The 15259-nt window shown below is 36.2% G+C and overlaps 1 protein-coding gene across 1 annotated transcript in view; it reads left to right on the forward strand.

Moving 5' to 3' along the window:
* Nucleotides 1–15259, forward strand: part of ADAMTSL1 (ADAMTS like 1) — a 254998-nt gene that overhangs the window by 48805 nt on the left and 190934 nt on the right. The window contains exon 3 of the mRNA XM_064439545.1: nucleotides 38–45. Coding sequence (XP_064295615.1) covers nucleotides 38–45 — 8 coding nt within the window. The remainder of the gene's footprint in view (nucleotides 1–37; nucleotides 46–15259) is intronic.

The raw sequence follows: 15259 nt of genomic DNA on the forward strand, positions 1-15259 counted from the left end.
AGCACATACTGTTTTCTCTGCATGACTGATTCCGTAGGGAACAAGGTATGAAAGAGCTTGAGGTATCTTTTCTGTGTTTTGCCTGAAATATTTCAAATATACTTGGTCTCATGACTGTTTACTGTGTGCTATGCAGACTTTCAAAGACAAGCATTAATTTCAACAGGGGCTTTTCTCTGGTACTCATTCTAAATTTCTAGTTCTCAGATATTAGTGAATCCGTTTTCCTAAATTTCTGTGGCATATACAGGATATTTTTCCTATTTTACAGATGTAGGTTTAAAGGCTCACAGACATTAACATCAAAGCATCTACTTTTCTTGAGTGCTCCATTTGAGACACAAGGATCCATTTTTTTCAGTTCACCTCACCTGACATAGCAGTAAGTTCAGAGGGGCACCACTGACCTCAGATGAAATCATGAGTGCTCAGCATCTTTACCTATTAAGCTGAAGATAACAGGTAGGGCATCTACAAGAACAGGGTATGCAATTACTAAAATATCAGAAAAAATGCTATGGGTGTCTTGGCTGGAGTGATACAAAAAGTGTTGCAGAGGCAGAGATATGGACTATAGTTTTCCAAACCAGAAAGCACAAGCTATTTTTCAGGATCAATCTTTCTCAATTCATAGGACAAATCCTTTTTTCCCCCTGTAAATTCCACTGTGATCATGGTATATCTAATGAGAAAAACTACTTCAAAGATGTTTTTCTATTAAATGAGACACAGGGAAAACAGCCTATTTTATCATACATCCCAAATAAATCTCCCACTTTAGTCCTTTTTAGGAGTCCTGTGTCTAACATAGAGTAGGCTTACCTGTTTGCAACTTTTCAAAATCATTTTGCGCACAGAACCTCAATGAAAGATGTATAGCTATCATTTTAATTATAATCTATAAAAATATTTTACCTTTGTATTTTCCCCTGAAGATGACATGAATAGATTTGTTGTTTTCTGGGAAAATTCAGGCTGGTCGTCCAGATTTAGAAGTGACTGCCTGAAAAAAGTGTCTTCACTCTTCAAAAAAAGACTATGTATTACTATTTCTGTGGATAGCTAAGAGCATCTGAAAAGGTTGATTCACTTCTGGTGTTGAAACCCAATAACCATTTGGGGAAGAGATGTGTTCCCAGAGGTGCCAGATGTCTTATGGTATAAATGAGAGAATGGCCACAGATAGCGAGCAGACATGTATAGCTTTCTGAGCCTAAGCCTAAAACCATGGTATTATGATAATACCTTACAATTCCCAGCAAAAGTTGGAGAGATCAAAAGAACTTTTGGGTTTTGTAACCAGTTACTACAGAACATATGCTTAATGAGGAAATACTCTCACAACCTGCTTGTGAGGCAGTTGTAAGCTATTGTTTGCAAGCTTGTGTGTTCAAAAGTTAGCCCAAATATCTTAGCTTGCAGTACTCAATGTCCAATGACAAATACAGAACTGTATATCACCTTTTTTTGCTCTACCATATCGGATGCCTTGTTTCTACAATCTGTTGGCTTTATCTTGGTCATTGAAATGGCTTGCAGAGATGCTTTCCTCATCTTTTGATTACATTTCCATACTTGGAAATACTGTGATTTAACCTCTTAATACTCTATCTATTAGGTCTTAGAGTTTCTATTTCAATATAAAGACTAAAACCCTAGTCTACTGGTGTAGTTCTACCATCATTAACTTCAGGGGCAAATTCTAGAAGCCAGAAGAAGGTTTATATTTTTATCATTTTCTGCCTTGTGCAAAGACAATAGCTGAGATTACACTAAAAAAATTAGTCAAAGGAAGCCACTCTCAGTTGATAAATTATATTCTTTTTCCATACAGCCTAGCTTAGCTGTTTCATCAGTTCAGAGAAATCACTTGATGGCTGGCTGACATACTGTGTTCTGATTTTACTGAGTAACATCATCCTTTGTGTTATTCTTCTCACAACTGATAATTGTCAAGTTCTTTAATATATCATAGTAAACTTCAAAAAAATTATCTTGTTAAAATTCTCTCATGATTCAGCCGACATTTGTGATTGCTCCCTATCCACTTGTTTTGAGCACAGGCTGTTTTCAGTGAAAATTCTTTCCTGCCAGAGATGCTTTGTAATGTTTTTCAGTCTATACTTCTCTTGCTTATCAGTTGTACCAAGCTTTCTTAGCTGCACTGAATATAGTCATAGAGACTTTGGAATCAACACTGCCTCTTACAGGCTTACAGTTAATAGAGATTCTGTCTGTAGTCCTCCATCCTTGGTCAATGCCCCTCAGCACCATGGCAAATGGGAGAGGGATTATTTTTTTCTATTCCCTTTTCACACAGGTCCAGCCTGCCTCCTGAGGCTGAGGGCTCAAGAATCCAGCCTAGGGAGCTTTGACTATCTAAGGGAGAGGTAGCACATTAGAGGGATTAGAGAATGTTAGAAATGTTTAAACTTTTTCCTTTTTGGGTCACACTAAGCTATGCAAGGGCATTATTCCTAGAAAAATTATACTACTGAAAAATCACTGGCAGGGTTCAGAGTCTAAATTTAGTTTTCTGACCTAAAAGTAAGTCTGTGTGCCTGCGTATTTTGTAACTGTCCCGTGTGCCATCGTATCGTGGCCTGCTTTGTTGAGTTGCCTCTGGTCTAGGACACTGATGAATTGTTTTGGAAACTCCTGCTCCTGAACTGTGTTAAGCAGGACACTGCTGATTTCAGTATCAAGACAAAGAACTGGTGAATGAATGTATAATTTCCACCAACGGTCAGAAGTCTTGGGTTCTAACATCTTCACTGTCAGTGATAGAAAGTCTGTTTCCCTCTCTCTATGTCTCTTTCTTTTTTTTTTCTTTTAAGGACGTTAATGTTATCTCATGGTTGCCATAAAACTTACAGTAAAGGTATTCAAGAGCATAAACTTTTAGAAGTGACTTTGTACCAGTATACCTATAGCCAAAACTCTTATGTTTCTGTGTTCAGATAAAAAAATCAGCAAGTGGGTTTGTAGGCCTGGCTAAAGCTCATACATGATCAGGATCAAGCAGTTGCTTGCAGAACAGTTTTGTGGCATTTACTCTGTTCCTAATAGAATGGTAATTACTTGAAAAGCTATGAATGGGTGACCACAGAATCAGAATAAATCCTGAATTGCTTATCCTTAATTGCAGTACCATTAAGCACAATGTGGTTTCAATAATTAGTTGCCACATACTAAATTGTTAAATCATGATTAATGTGTTTAATACGTTGGCATTTTTAATTAACATTCCATAATTGTGTTATTAAAACCTTATTTGAAGATTACATTCAAGTCAGCTTCAGTTTTATTCTTGTATGCTTTCCATAGCTTCTCTTCCTTACTTGTAGCTTTCGGATTAGTGGTGCAGGCCTGTATCCAGATGTCGGCCATACTCCATTATGCCTTATAACAAGTTGTTTGTCAGTCTGATCATACCAGATTTTCTGAAGACTTTTGGGAAAGCAAGCAGCAAAGGATTATTGGTAGAGTCTAAACAGTGCGTTTATCAGAAAATTCTGCTACAAGATACAGGACATACAATCTCTAACCTTGAAATGGCATACCACTGTAATATTTTTTCTGCTACACAGAGACTGTTACTGGAGTGTGCTTTCAAAACAAATGTATTGAATTTTTGCATCATCTTGTACAACCTTTTATGCCTACAAAGTCTCATCCAAAGAGCATTAGTTATTTATCATTCTACAGAGAGATGACTATTTGAATGGGAAGCTTATTTCTGTTCCTTGTAGGTTTTTGCTCTGGGTCATTCTTACCTGATCTCCTCCAGTAGCAATGATATTTGTTCCTCTGTCTTCCTCAGGGATGGAATAGTGTGGGCACTGGAGCAATCTTCTTTTCTGAAAATGAATGTAGTATGATAGGTATTTACTATCATTCCTATTTATGATGAAGCGGTCTGTTAACCACTGACTGTGTACCGAATTCAGTTTTCAGATGCTGTATATCTCGCCCATTTTACAGCTTCTGGACTAAGACCTGGATGAAGAATTTTACTGAGAATTTATGGGGAGCAAAAGATGGGTTTAATGTGGTCTAAACACTCAGAGCCAGCTCCTTCACTTGCCACTGAAAATTCTAGACACATTAGATGAATTAGTGGTCTGCTTTGATGAAATTTCTTTAAAAGGAGCAATAAAGGGAGAGAGAAAGAAAAACTGTTAAGGTAAAATACTGTATGCTGGGCAGGTATTTGTTCTGTCCCCTTTTTCTGAGCTGATAGTCTGCTAAGCTTAGTGCACAGCATAGGTTTTTTTGAACTTCAGAAAACAGAGCTGCATTTTAATTTAAACCGCTACTTTAAAAAGTTTTATTAATTTATAACATAGGAATATATCTTTGCACATTTATGTAGACATTTACTCCTTTTTTTCAAAAAAATATTTTAATTGTGTTAACAAATATGCTTGCTTGGTGTTATATGTAACCAAAGCCACATTTCAACATACTGCTGGAAATTCCTACTATTACCATATGTAGACATAGCTCAGACATTCAGTTTCCTTCAGTGTCTCTGTATGCTTAAATGTCCATGAGAAACTATGCAAAATAATATTAGCAAAATTATTGTGTACTATTATTGCCTATCAGCCTTGACATACAGAATGGAAGAAAAATCACTTTAGCAAGCTCCACTGACTTTGCACAATTTACAGCCAAGGTAAAATTGTGTGGTTAAATCCTTAAAGGCCATTTCATGAGCGTAAAATTAACTTTTTGATAGCTCATAGTTGTTCAATTTACATTCACTTGGTGGTGAAGCTATGAATAATGATGTATTAGCAATTGACTTCACATTCAGGTCTCTTCAACAGCATCTTCTAGTTCATCTTCTGTTTTTTTCTCAGTCTTTGTGTTGATATTTGGGCATTAGGAAATTAGGTAGTCATAGGAAATAACAAAAAGCTAGAAGATTGTAAAGGTATATGGAACAGGCAATGTTTTTTGTAACAGGAAATAATAACCAACATATAAAGTGGTTGAACTGATGAACTGATGAATGGAAATGCATTAAAAATTGAGCAGAAAGAGGCAGTGAGTCTAATACTACAAAAAAAAAAAAAGCCAGGGGGACATGTGAGGATTTGGAACAGACACGTGCATCAAGGCAAATTCTGCTGCATGAGGAATGTGGACAAGTACCTCAGGAAAGGTAGAGAGTGGCAGGATCACTCTAATTCTAGGTGCTATAAAGCAACCCAAAGCAAGCCTAATTATTTTTTGTTCTGAACAAGAATCACAGGCCCATGTACTCACACAGGCTGGGAGGGACCTGGGGAGGTCTCCAGCCCCAGCCCCTACACAGATCAGGCTTAGCTGGAAGGGTCAAACCAGAGCTTCACACAGTCGGGGCATGAAACTCTGCAGGCAGGAGACATCCCAACTTCCCTGGGCCCCGGCTCTACTGCTGGGCTGTCCTCCTGGGGAAAAGACTCCTCCTTATCTCAAGCCTGAAGATCTCCTGTTTCAGCTTGTGCCGCTGCCTCTCACCCTCAGTCCACACTGCTGTGAAGAGCCTGGCTTCATCTCTCTCTGCCATTCCTGCCTGTAAGTCCTGAGGATGCTGTTGGGTGCCCCTGAAGCCACCCCTCCTCCCAGATGAACCAGCCCTGGTCACAGAGCCTCTTCTCGCAGGGCAAGGGCTCCAGCCCTGTTACCTTGGTGGCTTCCTTTCACCTCCAGCCAGTTTGCTGATGTCTTTCCTGCATGCAGGGTGATATTCCTGATGTTGTATGACGAACACAGTGTAGAGGGGACAGTCACTTCCCTGGCTTTTAGGGCTGTCTTGTACTCACATCCCCAGGCAATGCTGTCCCTCCTTGCTACCCAGGTACATGGGTGTCCCCTGCTCAGCTCACTGCCTGCCAGGGCTATCCCCCAGCGCTGCTCCCTGGCCCTGCTGACCCCTGCAGGGTTCACAGAATCACAGAATCTCAGGTTGGAAGGGACCTCAGGGATCATCTAGTCCAACCTTTCTGGGAAGAGCACAGTCTAAACAGGATGGCCCAGCACCCTGTCCAGATGACTCTTAAAGGTGTCCAGTGTGGCCGAGTCAGCCTCTTCCCTGGGGAGATTATTCCAATGGTTGACTGTCCTCACTGTGAAAATTTTCCCTCTGATGTCCAATTAGAATCTCCCCAAGAGCAATTTGTGTCCATTCCCCCTTGTCCTCTCCATGTGACTCCCTGTAAAAAAGGAGTCTCCATCTTCTTTGTAGCTACTCCTTAAGTACTGGTACATGGTGATGAGATCCCCTCTGAGCCTCCTTTTCTCAAGGCTGAACAAACCCAGTTCTCCCAGCTATCCTCGTACGGCAGGCTTCCCAATCCTTTGATCATCTTGGTTCTGCCTTCCCAGGGAAGAAGTCCCTGTTGGTGAATTTCTGTCAAGGTCCTCCTGGATGGCAGCCATGACCTCAAGAATATATGCTGTACAAACATATTAGTTTTGGAATGTAAATAACAGTGTCCAAGACAGTCACATGAACATAACTGCTGTCCTCAGAAGGTCCAATAGCAACAGGTATGAAAGTACAGTCAGGAATAACAGATAATTAATTGCCTAGTTATGAATCGCTTAAAATCACAAGATTGCATCATGAGTATAGTCAGCCTCAAAGGCTGTCGTTCTGTGTTCAGTAACAGCTACAAGTTGAAGTCTTCAGTATATTAGTATTTTAGGAGAGTTGGAATATAAGCAAAAGGAATCACTGGTGGTGGTCCCATACTAACTTACTGGTAGAAGTGCTAACACCTATTGCATGCAGAAATGGCAAATACATATAAAGTAGGGGGTCCAGAATCAGGAGCAAACGGTTTAGATAAAGAGATATTTTAATCCTTAATATGCTTAAGGCCAAGGTACATTACAGCATCATCAACACTAAATATGTGTCTCATTTTGTTAATGGATCATTAAAAGAACAGCTAATTAACAAACATGACACTCTCCTGCATTGCTGTTTTCTGTACAGAAACCGGACTTTATTAATTTCTGTTTCTTTGTTTAGGCTTCAATGGTGGTGTTATTTATGTTTGGCTTTTTTTGGGTTTGTTTTTTTTTTTGAAAATTTGTGAAAAATAAAGCTAAGATTTCTGGTATTAGTTCTGGTGTTGAGGCCTTTTTCTAACACTAATTTTTCTGCTGCGGGATGTTATCTGTGGGCTAAATCAGAACATACTAAATTCCAACAAATTGCCTTATAGAATTAATAAAAAATACACATTGGCCTGCAAAGGATTACAGAAGTGCATGCACATCTGAAGCCTTTTATTGCTTTTAGCTTTGAGGATAAGGGATGTTGTTTCTTAGTAACAAGAATTACGTGCCACTAGGGAAGATGTGCATCTCATTAAGATCTTCTTAATTAGAGTATATAGTGCTGACATCTAAAGCCACATTCCCAATATCAAATTTAAGTGTAATTTGATAGATACAGTTCATATAGTTCTATCTTCTGTTCCACACAGATAATCTCCTATATGGCTGTGTGGTCATAGCCTTCTGTTTAAACATATAAAGGTATTTTTATAGATAGAGGGTTTTAATAGAAGGTGAAAGTTAGAAGAGGAATATTTCTATCTACTTAGCTATGAATTTTCTTTGAGATATGTAATATAAATACATGCTCTTAACTGATCATAGTTCTTTCACTGATTTTATGGTTCTTCATACAGTTAATGTTGTTTATATTAAATTTACAAAAAACAGAGTAATTTTAAGTTTCCTAAATGGTTAAACTAATAGTTTAAAAGCATAGATATAAATTATCATATTTATATATGGTGATTCTAAGTATCTCTATGTAGACATAAATTTATATAGCAGTAAATATGTTTATACTGCTAAACACAAATGTAATATAAAGATAAATATAATAGTTATCTATCCCTAACCTGTGTTTTCAATTTTAACTGTACTTATCTTTGAGATACAGAAGAGATAATAATATGGAGTTAGAATGTACTAGTGGCTTAGTGAAGCAAATTCCAAATTAAAAAAATTCCTAAAACCCATGTCTATTACATTAAGCAACAAATATGTGCCCTGGAACTTAGCATTATGGATTCTACAGTATCCCAATCAATAAAAAAAGAAAAAAAAAAGAAAAAAAAAAAAGAAAAAGGAGAAGGGAGATTTTTTAAAGTATGGATTAAGACCTCCAATGGAAAATTAATGCACTTATGAGTAAAGATTAACAACCTGCAATATTTTTGGCCCTAATTAGCCAACTAAAAATCAGACGTTTACCATTATTAATAGCATTTATGGGCAACCTTTTGCTTTCTTTATGTTGTAGTTTTTATAGATGTAGGTAAGTCACTTGTGGGTCTTTGATATCATTTTAGCTGAGAGACATTGCTTATGATAACAAGAAGTGCTTCTGATAATATTCACATTTATGCCTACAGTAAAATGCATTGCCCATTGGCTGCTAAAGGTTACAGAGCACCATCAGGTTGACATCTTTCCTGTTACGAGGTATGCTTGAGGAAGAGGAATTTGTCCTTGATTTTTCCCTGAGCTCTGCAGAAAATAAAAGCTATCTTATTCTCTCATGAAATTCTGTATAAATGTATGATTATGAACGTATTGTTCTTAATCGTTACATGAATAGTAATACTGAAGTACCATGAATACAGATAGAAATTATCCCCTCTTGATTTTTTTATACTAATATGAGTTTGAAACAGGTTGAAACAAATAAACAGTAAGGAAAAGCAAGCATTTTATTGTTATTTACCTCTCTATCAATAATTTATTCTTCTATATTTTACCGCAATTCTGAAGTCCCTCTTAAAAATTTCAAATTATTTTATTTTATTTTATTTTTCCTCTGGATATGCCTGGATTCTCTTTGATATTTCTTCTCTTTCCCTTCTTAAAAGATTATCTAGTTCTGTGAGATATAAATAAAGTGGGATCTGTGTTAACCAGGTCTTTCCAGTCTTCACAGCTGTTTTTTTCAATAATTTCTATGTTAAATTTTATTTCCTAAATGTCATTCCGATAGTTCATCTCTGAAAACTCTGTGTAGGATCTAAGTAAAGTTAAGGGTATTTGAGTATAATCTTCCATGAGACTTTTGTATGTCAAAAGTAACTTTAATTTCCTTTTGAGCAAACTACCTTCAAACTTAGTGCATGAAGATAGCAAGGGGGAAAGACAAAAAGAAATATATAAATGGAATATACCCCCTGTGGCAGGAAACATCATCCTGTAATTTAGTTTATAAGCCTTTCAGGATTAATCAAAATGCTATTTAAGCTGCTTGCTCTGATGCTTTTATTGCAAGTTTATTCCAAAGCCTCATTGCTTTGATAGTTAGAATTGTTATTTCCAACTTTGCTTATGTTTTGTTTTACATTTATCTTACAAAAGAAATCTGGTAAGACTATGCTGCCAGATTTTTTTTTTTACATTTTTTAAACTTCTTGATGACATGGGATGGATGGATAGCTTTCTGCCTTCTGACTTGAGTGTCTTAAACTACTGACGTCTTTCTATGACAAGGTCTTAATTTTCTCTATCTAAATTTCTCTATCTAGATTTAAAATAGCCCTTCCTCTTACAGGTTTAGTGACTCATTGGTGAAGAACTCTCCATGCTGCTGCATCCAGAAATCTCAGTGTCCTGCTGTTAGTAACTGTCCATGTTCGAAATATAGCCTGTAGTAGTGACACAATTCCTGTTAATATCAGTTCCTCCAGTAACATTACAGAACTCCATATCCAAAACAGATCCCTGATTGTCTGTACCTGAGAACATTTTCATCTGAGCTAAAGTCTTTTTTAAGACACTATGTCTTATTCTTATTCTTCTTATTCTTTTTCTTATTCTTTTACATGCTATCATGACCAAGTGATGTTATGGGTGAACAATTTTAACCAATTTCAACAAAGTTTAGCAAAAGGAAGTGTTCCAAGATAAGATTTATAGATGACAGTGACCTGAAAGTGGGAGAAGGCATTTGGATATCATTTAACTATTGTGTATACACCTTTGCTTTTTTTATTGTCTTTGCATCATCTTATAATACTTTTCAGCAGCTATATTCTAGTCATAATTGCAGGTCCTCAGGGTGGAAACCTCAATTTTAGGGATTCCTCCACCCTTAAAAGTCTCTTTTCTTGTGCATCAGAAATTATATCCTGTCTATTGTACTGCCTGGGATCCTTGCTCTAGTGCATGTTACCTCCTTCCATATCCAGGCTACAGTCTTCTGTGATAGTGTGAATTCTGCTCCCACCAGTATTGGTACACTTTTACTCATTGTCCATTACTGTGTTGCCATATGCCTATTTCCCTTACCCTCCTCTGTAACACAGTCAAGTGAGGAACATGTGTGCCAACTGTCCCATGTCATCATACAGCTCATCCCTAGATCTAATGGCTGGTTTGCCTTGCAGTGAGGACTGAAATAATGTGACGAACACTATGTGTCAGTCCAGTACACAGATTCTCCAGTGGAAATGCTTGGTTTAATGGAAGGAGACGAGATCAGAAAGCAGGAAAAATCCCGGAGACTTATTTCAACCTCTAAACTCATAATGCAAACTCAAGATTATGTTGATCTAGTTCCGAGTAACTATGATAGTTTTTCCACATGTCATCTTTGGGATAACCAATGCAACAAAAACAATCTGGTTCATGTTTTTCACAGTGTTTATTACAATTATTTGTCAGTTCATGGTGTTTATCACAATAATTTGTCAGATAATTTTATGAAGGAGAGTGAACAGCACAACAGTCATCACTGAAATATCAATTGAGTGCATAATTTCTTGAAGAATAACCCCTATAAGCTGCCATCTGCAGTGTTCAGTTTGCATTTTCAGAAAACACAAGACATAAAAAGATCAAAAAGTACAGTTTCTGCTGTCTAAAAGACATTTTCTTTACAACTTTATCAATAGTGTATGCATTTTTCCTATTGAGTTGTTTTATACGTACAATGATGTAAGATATTTAACATTAAAGATTCAACAGAAAGTCAACTTTGGAGGTTGCAGGACTGTGCTTGAAAAAAGTTTTAGAGTAATCTTTAAAAGAAAATAAAATTACATTTTTTCAAAGTTTCAAAACTCTAAAGTGACAAATCCATTTAACATCAGGTAACTTTTTAAAAGAATAGATGACAATATTTTAGTTTTCAGCTGTAATTTTATTGTCTGGGTTTTTAAAATTTGTTTTCTATTTAAAAAAATGCATTTGTGAATACAGTCTGGTCAAAGAAGTCTTACTCCCAGATACTGAATTTATTGTCTGTTGGTTGCTATTTCATATCAGGAATGGCTACAAGTGAAAATCTCACTGCAGGAATCTTTTCCAGTTTCCTCCTCTCCTGAGAAATGCAGTGTCATAAATGACTCTGTGAAATGATATATGGTGTGAATGGCCCTCTGAGCTGCAGAGGAGCTGAGTGCTTTAGAGACGCATAACTAGATAATAATAGAGATTAATGAAGATAGGTGCAGTAAAAAATACTGCTATTAATAGAAGTATTTTTAAAATGTACCAACAAACTAAGAAATGAATAGTCTTAATGTTAAAAAGGAAAAAAAAGTCAAGCAATGCTGAGAAGCAGCTGCCTTAAGGAATGATTTTTTAAAAATAATTTCCTAGTGATCAAGAAACTGTGGCTATTGGGCAGGGAGATACTACATTAGATTACCTTATCTCTCCCACTTCCACAGCAGGAAATTAAATTCTTTAGTGGTTTATTCAGCACACTATCAAATGTCTTACCCAGCCTAGTTTTAAATGGCTTAAGCAATGGATATGAGAAATTCCTTGATTTTTTTGTGGCCAATTTATGAGGAACCTAAGCACAAATGATGAAATGCCAGAAGGAGGTCAATGCCCTGAAGGAATGCCTGTGTAAGGAGCAATAGTGTATAAATGTGCCTAATGATTAGGCTGGTGATTAAGGAGCATGAACATGCTAATGTATGAAATCAGACACCTCAGTAATGAATTTAAAAGCCAAGAGAGAAAGTTATTTCATTTGCAACCTGCAGTTCCGAAGGCAGCCCAGGTAAAGGAGTTCTTCATAGTTCTTGATAGGAGTTCTCCCAGATAAAGGAGATCAATTTCTTGATGGAACTTGAATCCTCAGCCTTTGGAACACAGGCATGCTTGTGCAATTTTGTCCTTGGCCTGTGGAGATAAGAATCACTCCCTGAATGCGCTTTTGTGAAGAAACTGCAGAATGATAACTTCATAGATCGCTCTGCTTTTATGGACTAGAATAATTGCAGGAAAAGTGGAAAAAAAGGTGGTATGTATTCTACACCTCCAGTATATGAGCTTGTATGGAAAGACTGTATCAAAAACTTTAGCAGGTCTTTTCTCACTCTCTGTTAAAAGGGAAAGAGCAATCTCTCCCATGGTAAATCCTCACTAATAGTGAATTTTCCATTTTCAGAAACTGAGAGATCAGTGATTCCAATGAAGCCAGCTGGCAGGATTACCTCTAGCACAAATATGTTGGCCACCTAGCTATACTTTGGTCCTTCATTTAGAAACAGATTTTCTAGAAGAATTACTTGAAGAGGAATGGCTTGAGATCTAGAGATTCCTTTAATTTTTTAGACCAAAGTAGTGTGTCCCAGAGCTTTCACATTCTGCATCATCTATAAGTTTGTAATTCTTGAAAAAGAACATTTCCATGTGCACAGAAATGTTCTGCTCAACTCTTATAAAATAACACAGTGTCATTTTGTTGGAATAGAACCATGACGTTATCTGCAGCAAAGGTATTCTACATATTTATTTATTCAGATTTAGACTTCATTTTCCCCTTTCAGTAAAGACAACCAGATACTTTTTTTTTCCTCCTGCATTTGCCTTTGCAGTCTTTTTTATTTTTTTTGTGAGTACATTTAGACAGGCTGATTTATGTTTTACTTGTACAACACATTCAAGACTAGCTGGAATGAAATGCCTTAAACATTTTTTTGGCCCTCAAATGCATGATAAGTGAAGGAGAAAGTAATTAAAAGTATATACAGTTGGGTTTTACCCAGAAGTATCATCATATACCTTGACTAAGCCTATCTACCAGGTTTCATCCCAAATAGCTCACTGCTGTTTCACCTAGACTACTGGATGCTCATTGTACCTTTTTCTCCTACCATCTCAGTTCTAATCTCAAGAAATACCTTTTTCTTTTTCTTTGGTCATGGCATTGCAGAATCCCTTTTGGAACTCCTAGAAATAACATCTAGAAATAGTGTCTTCCCCATAAGAATTAGTCACCATTCTTCAACTTTTTATTATTTCTCCATAGTTGTTTTGACTATTTTTTCCCATCTGTTCTTCAAAAAAATTCCATTTGATTTAGCTTGGTGTAATCAGATAGAATCTACACAGTAAACAGACGTAGTTTAAATATTACCCTTGTTCTCTAAAGGCACAACACAACAGATTTCTCATTTGCAAAATTACATTGGATTGTGTCATCTGTTGGTGTCATTGTCTGTAGAAGTAAATTTTGATTACTTAAGCTTTGTGCTAGGAATAAAAATACACAGATGAAATGTTAGGTGTACTTATATGTAGGAAAAGATGATATTATGAACCATTCAAGGATTTCTGTTTTGCAGCATTTGCAGGATATCCAATTTTAAATTGATGTCATAAACCAGCTATAAGAACTATTCTTGCAAGGTGTCTCTTACAATAGAATTTAAAAATTATATAAGAAAAAAAGGGATCCTCCATCTGGCTGAAATGAAATGCAAGCTCAGGTTGAGCGTAGAAAGTATTTCAGATTTTTTTGAGGAATAGAATTACATTTCTTCCAGGAATATTGCCCCCATTTTTAATTTATCACGTTTGTGTCCTTTACATATTAAATATACAAGACCAAATTTTTCCCTAATACAGCTCTGCTAACATCAGCTGAATTTTCAGCAATAGTTTAATGTGTTATTTCTTAAAACTTTGCTGAATTTAGTAAGTCTAAATTTTATGTGGTTATTTGCCTGTGTACTTATATGAAACAACTATCTCCCTTCTCCAGCATTACCTTTCTTTCACTTCAGAAAAGAAGCCTTAACAAAGGAAAATTGACTGTGAATCCACCTGAATGTATCTTTTTTTCAGGAACATTCAACTTCTGCCTATTTTATCAGATCAGTTATCAGCTGACTCACCAAACCAAATAACACCAAACAAGAGTCTTAAAATCTGAAACTGGCAAGGTTGCTCTTCATGTGCAGAGAGAGGATTTATGTAAAGGCCTTAGGAAGTGAAGATAAATTCATGTTTCTTAAAAGCACATTTTTTAAACTTTTGTTTAACTGGAGTTTATCTGAGTTCCTTTTTCCATCAGGGTGCATTAACTCAGACTCCTAATGTTGGTTTCCCATGCCTTCCACTCACTGACATTTTGGGCATCTTAAGCACTGATTGCTGTTCAGTATCATAAGGAACCCCTCAATTTCTACTTTTGTCCTTCAGATTAATTTTTCTGAATTTCTCTGCATGTAACTTATGCAAAAAATACCAACCAATCAATCCTATTACTGAATAACTTCAGAATTTAGCTGTAATTTCTGAAAGTTCATTGATTACTTGTTCTTCTGGCCATGTTTCCTTCCCCTTTTTACTGTGTAGCAGAGTTTGGTAACTTTAGAGAATACTATCTTCTTTTCCTTTCTCTCTTTTTCTTTTATTTACTTTAGTAACACTGATTTTATTTGGATATGTTATCTTGTCCTTCTGGCTTTGATTCAGCTTTGTTGTCTTTGTCCCTATCTACACAGTACAGAATATTTGTTCATAATATTTTTGTAGATGATGTTGTAGGCTCTATCTGGGACCTATCCATAACCATGTGTTTATACTATTCACCAATACACAGCTGACAAACTGTCAGTTGACCTATCCAATTTTTCAATGAGTTGACAAGAGTCTTGATTACTACATTAACTTATATGATGAAGAAATAAAATAGCATGCAAGCAATACTCTCAGGAACTTTTCAAGTTTGATGTATTTTATATTTTTAATTTTATATAGCTATAAATAATTTACAGTTTGTTTGCAGGAAGGTCATATCCAACTGCTTAAAATGGAACCGTTGAAAAAGATTATGATATATTGCAGGACTCTGAAATTCAACTAAAAAGAAAGAGTATTGCTATAGTTTGAACACCACTTAAAATTTTGTTACATTTATATTCAAAGTCCTCCATAAAAATATGTCAGTTTCATGAAAATTCGGTATTCC

Source organism: Phalacrocorax carbo, chromosome Z (assembly GCF_963921805.1).
Source record: "Phalacrocorax carbo chromosome Z, bPhaCar2.1, whole genome shotgun sequence".
Lineage (NCBI taxonomy): Eukaryota > Metazoa > Chordata > Aves > Suliformes > Phalacrocoracidae > Phalacrocorax > Phalacrocorax carbo.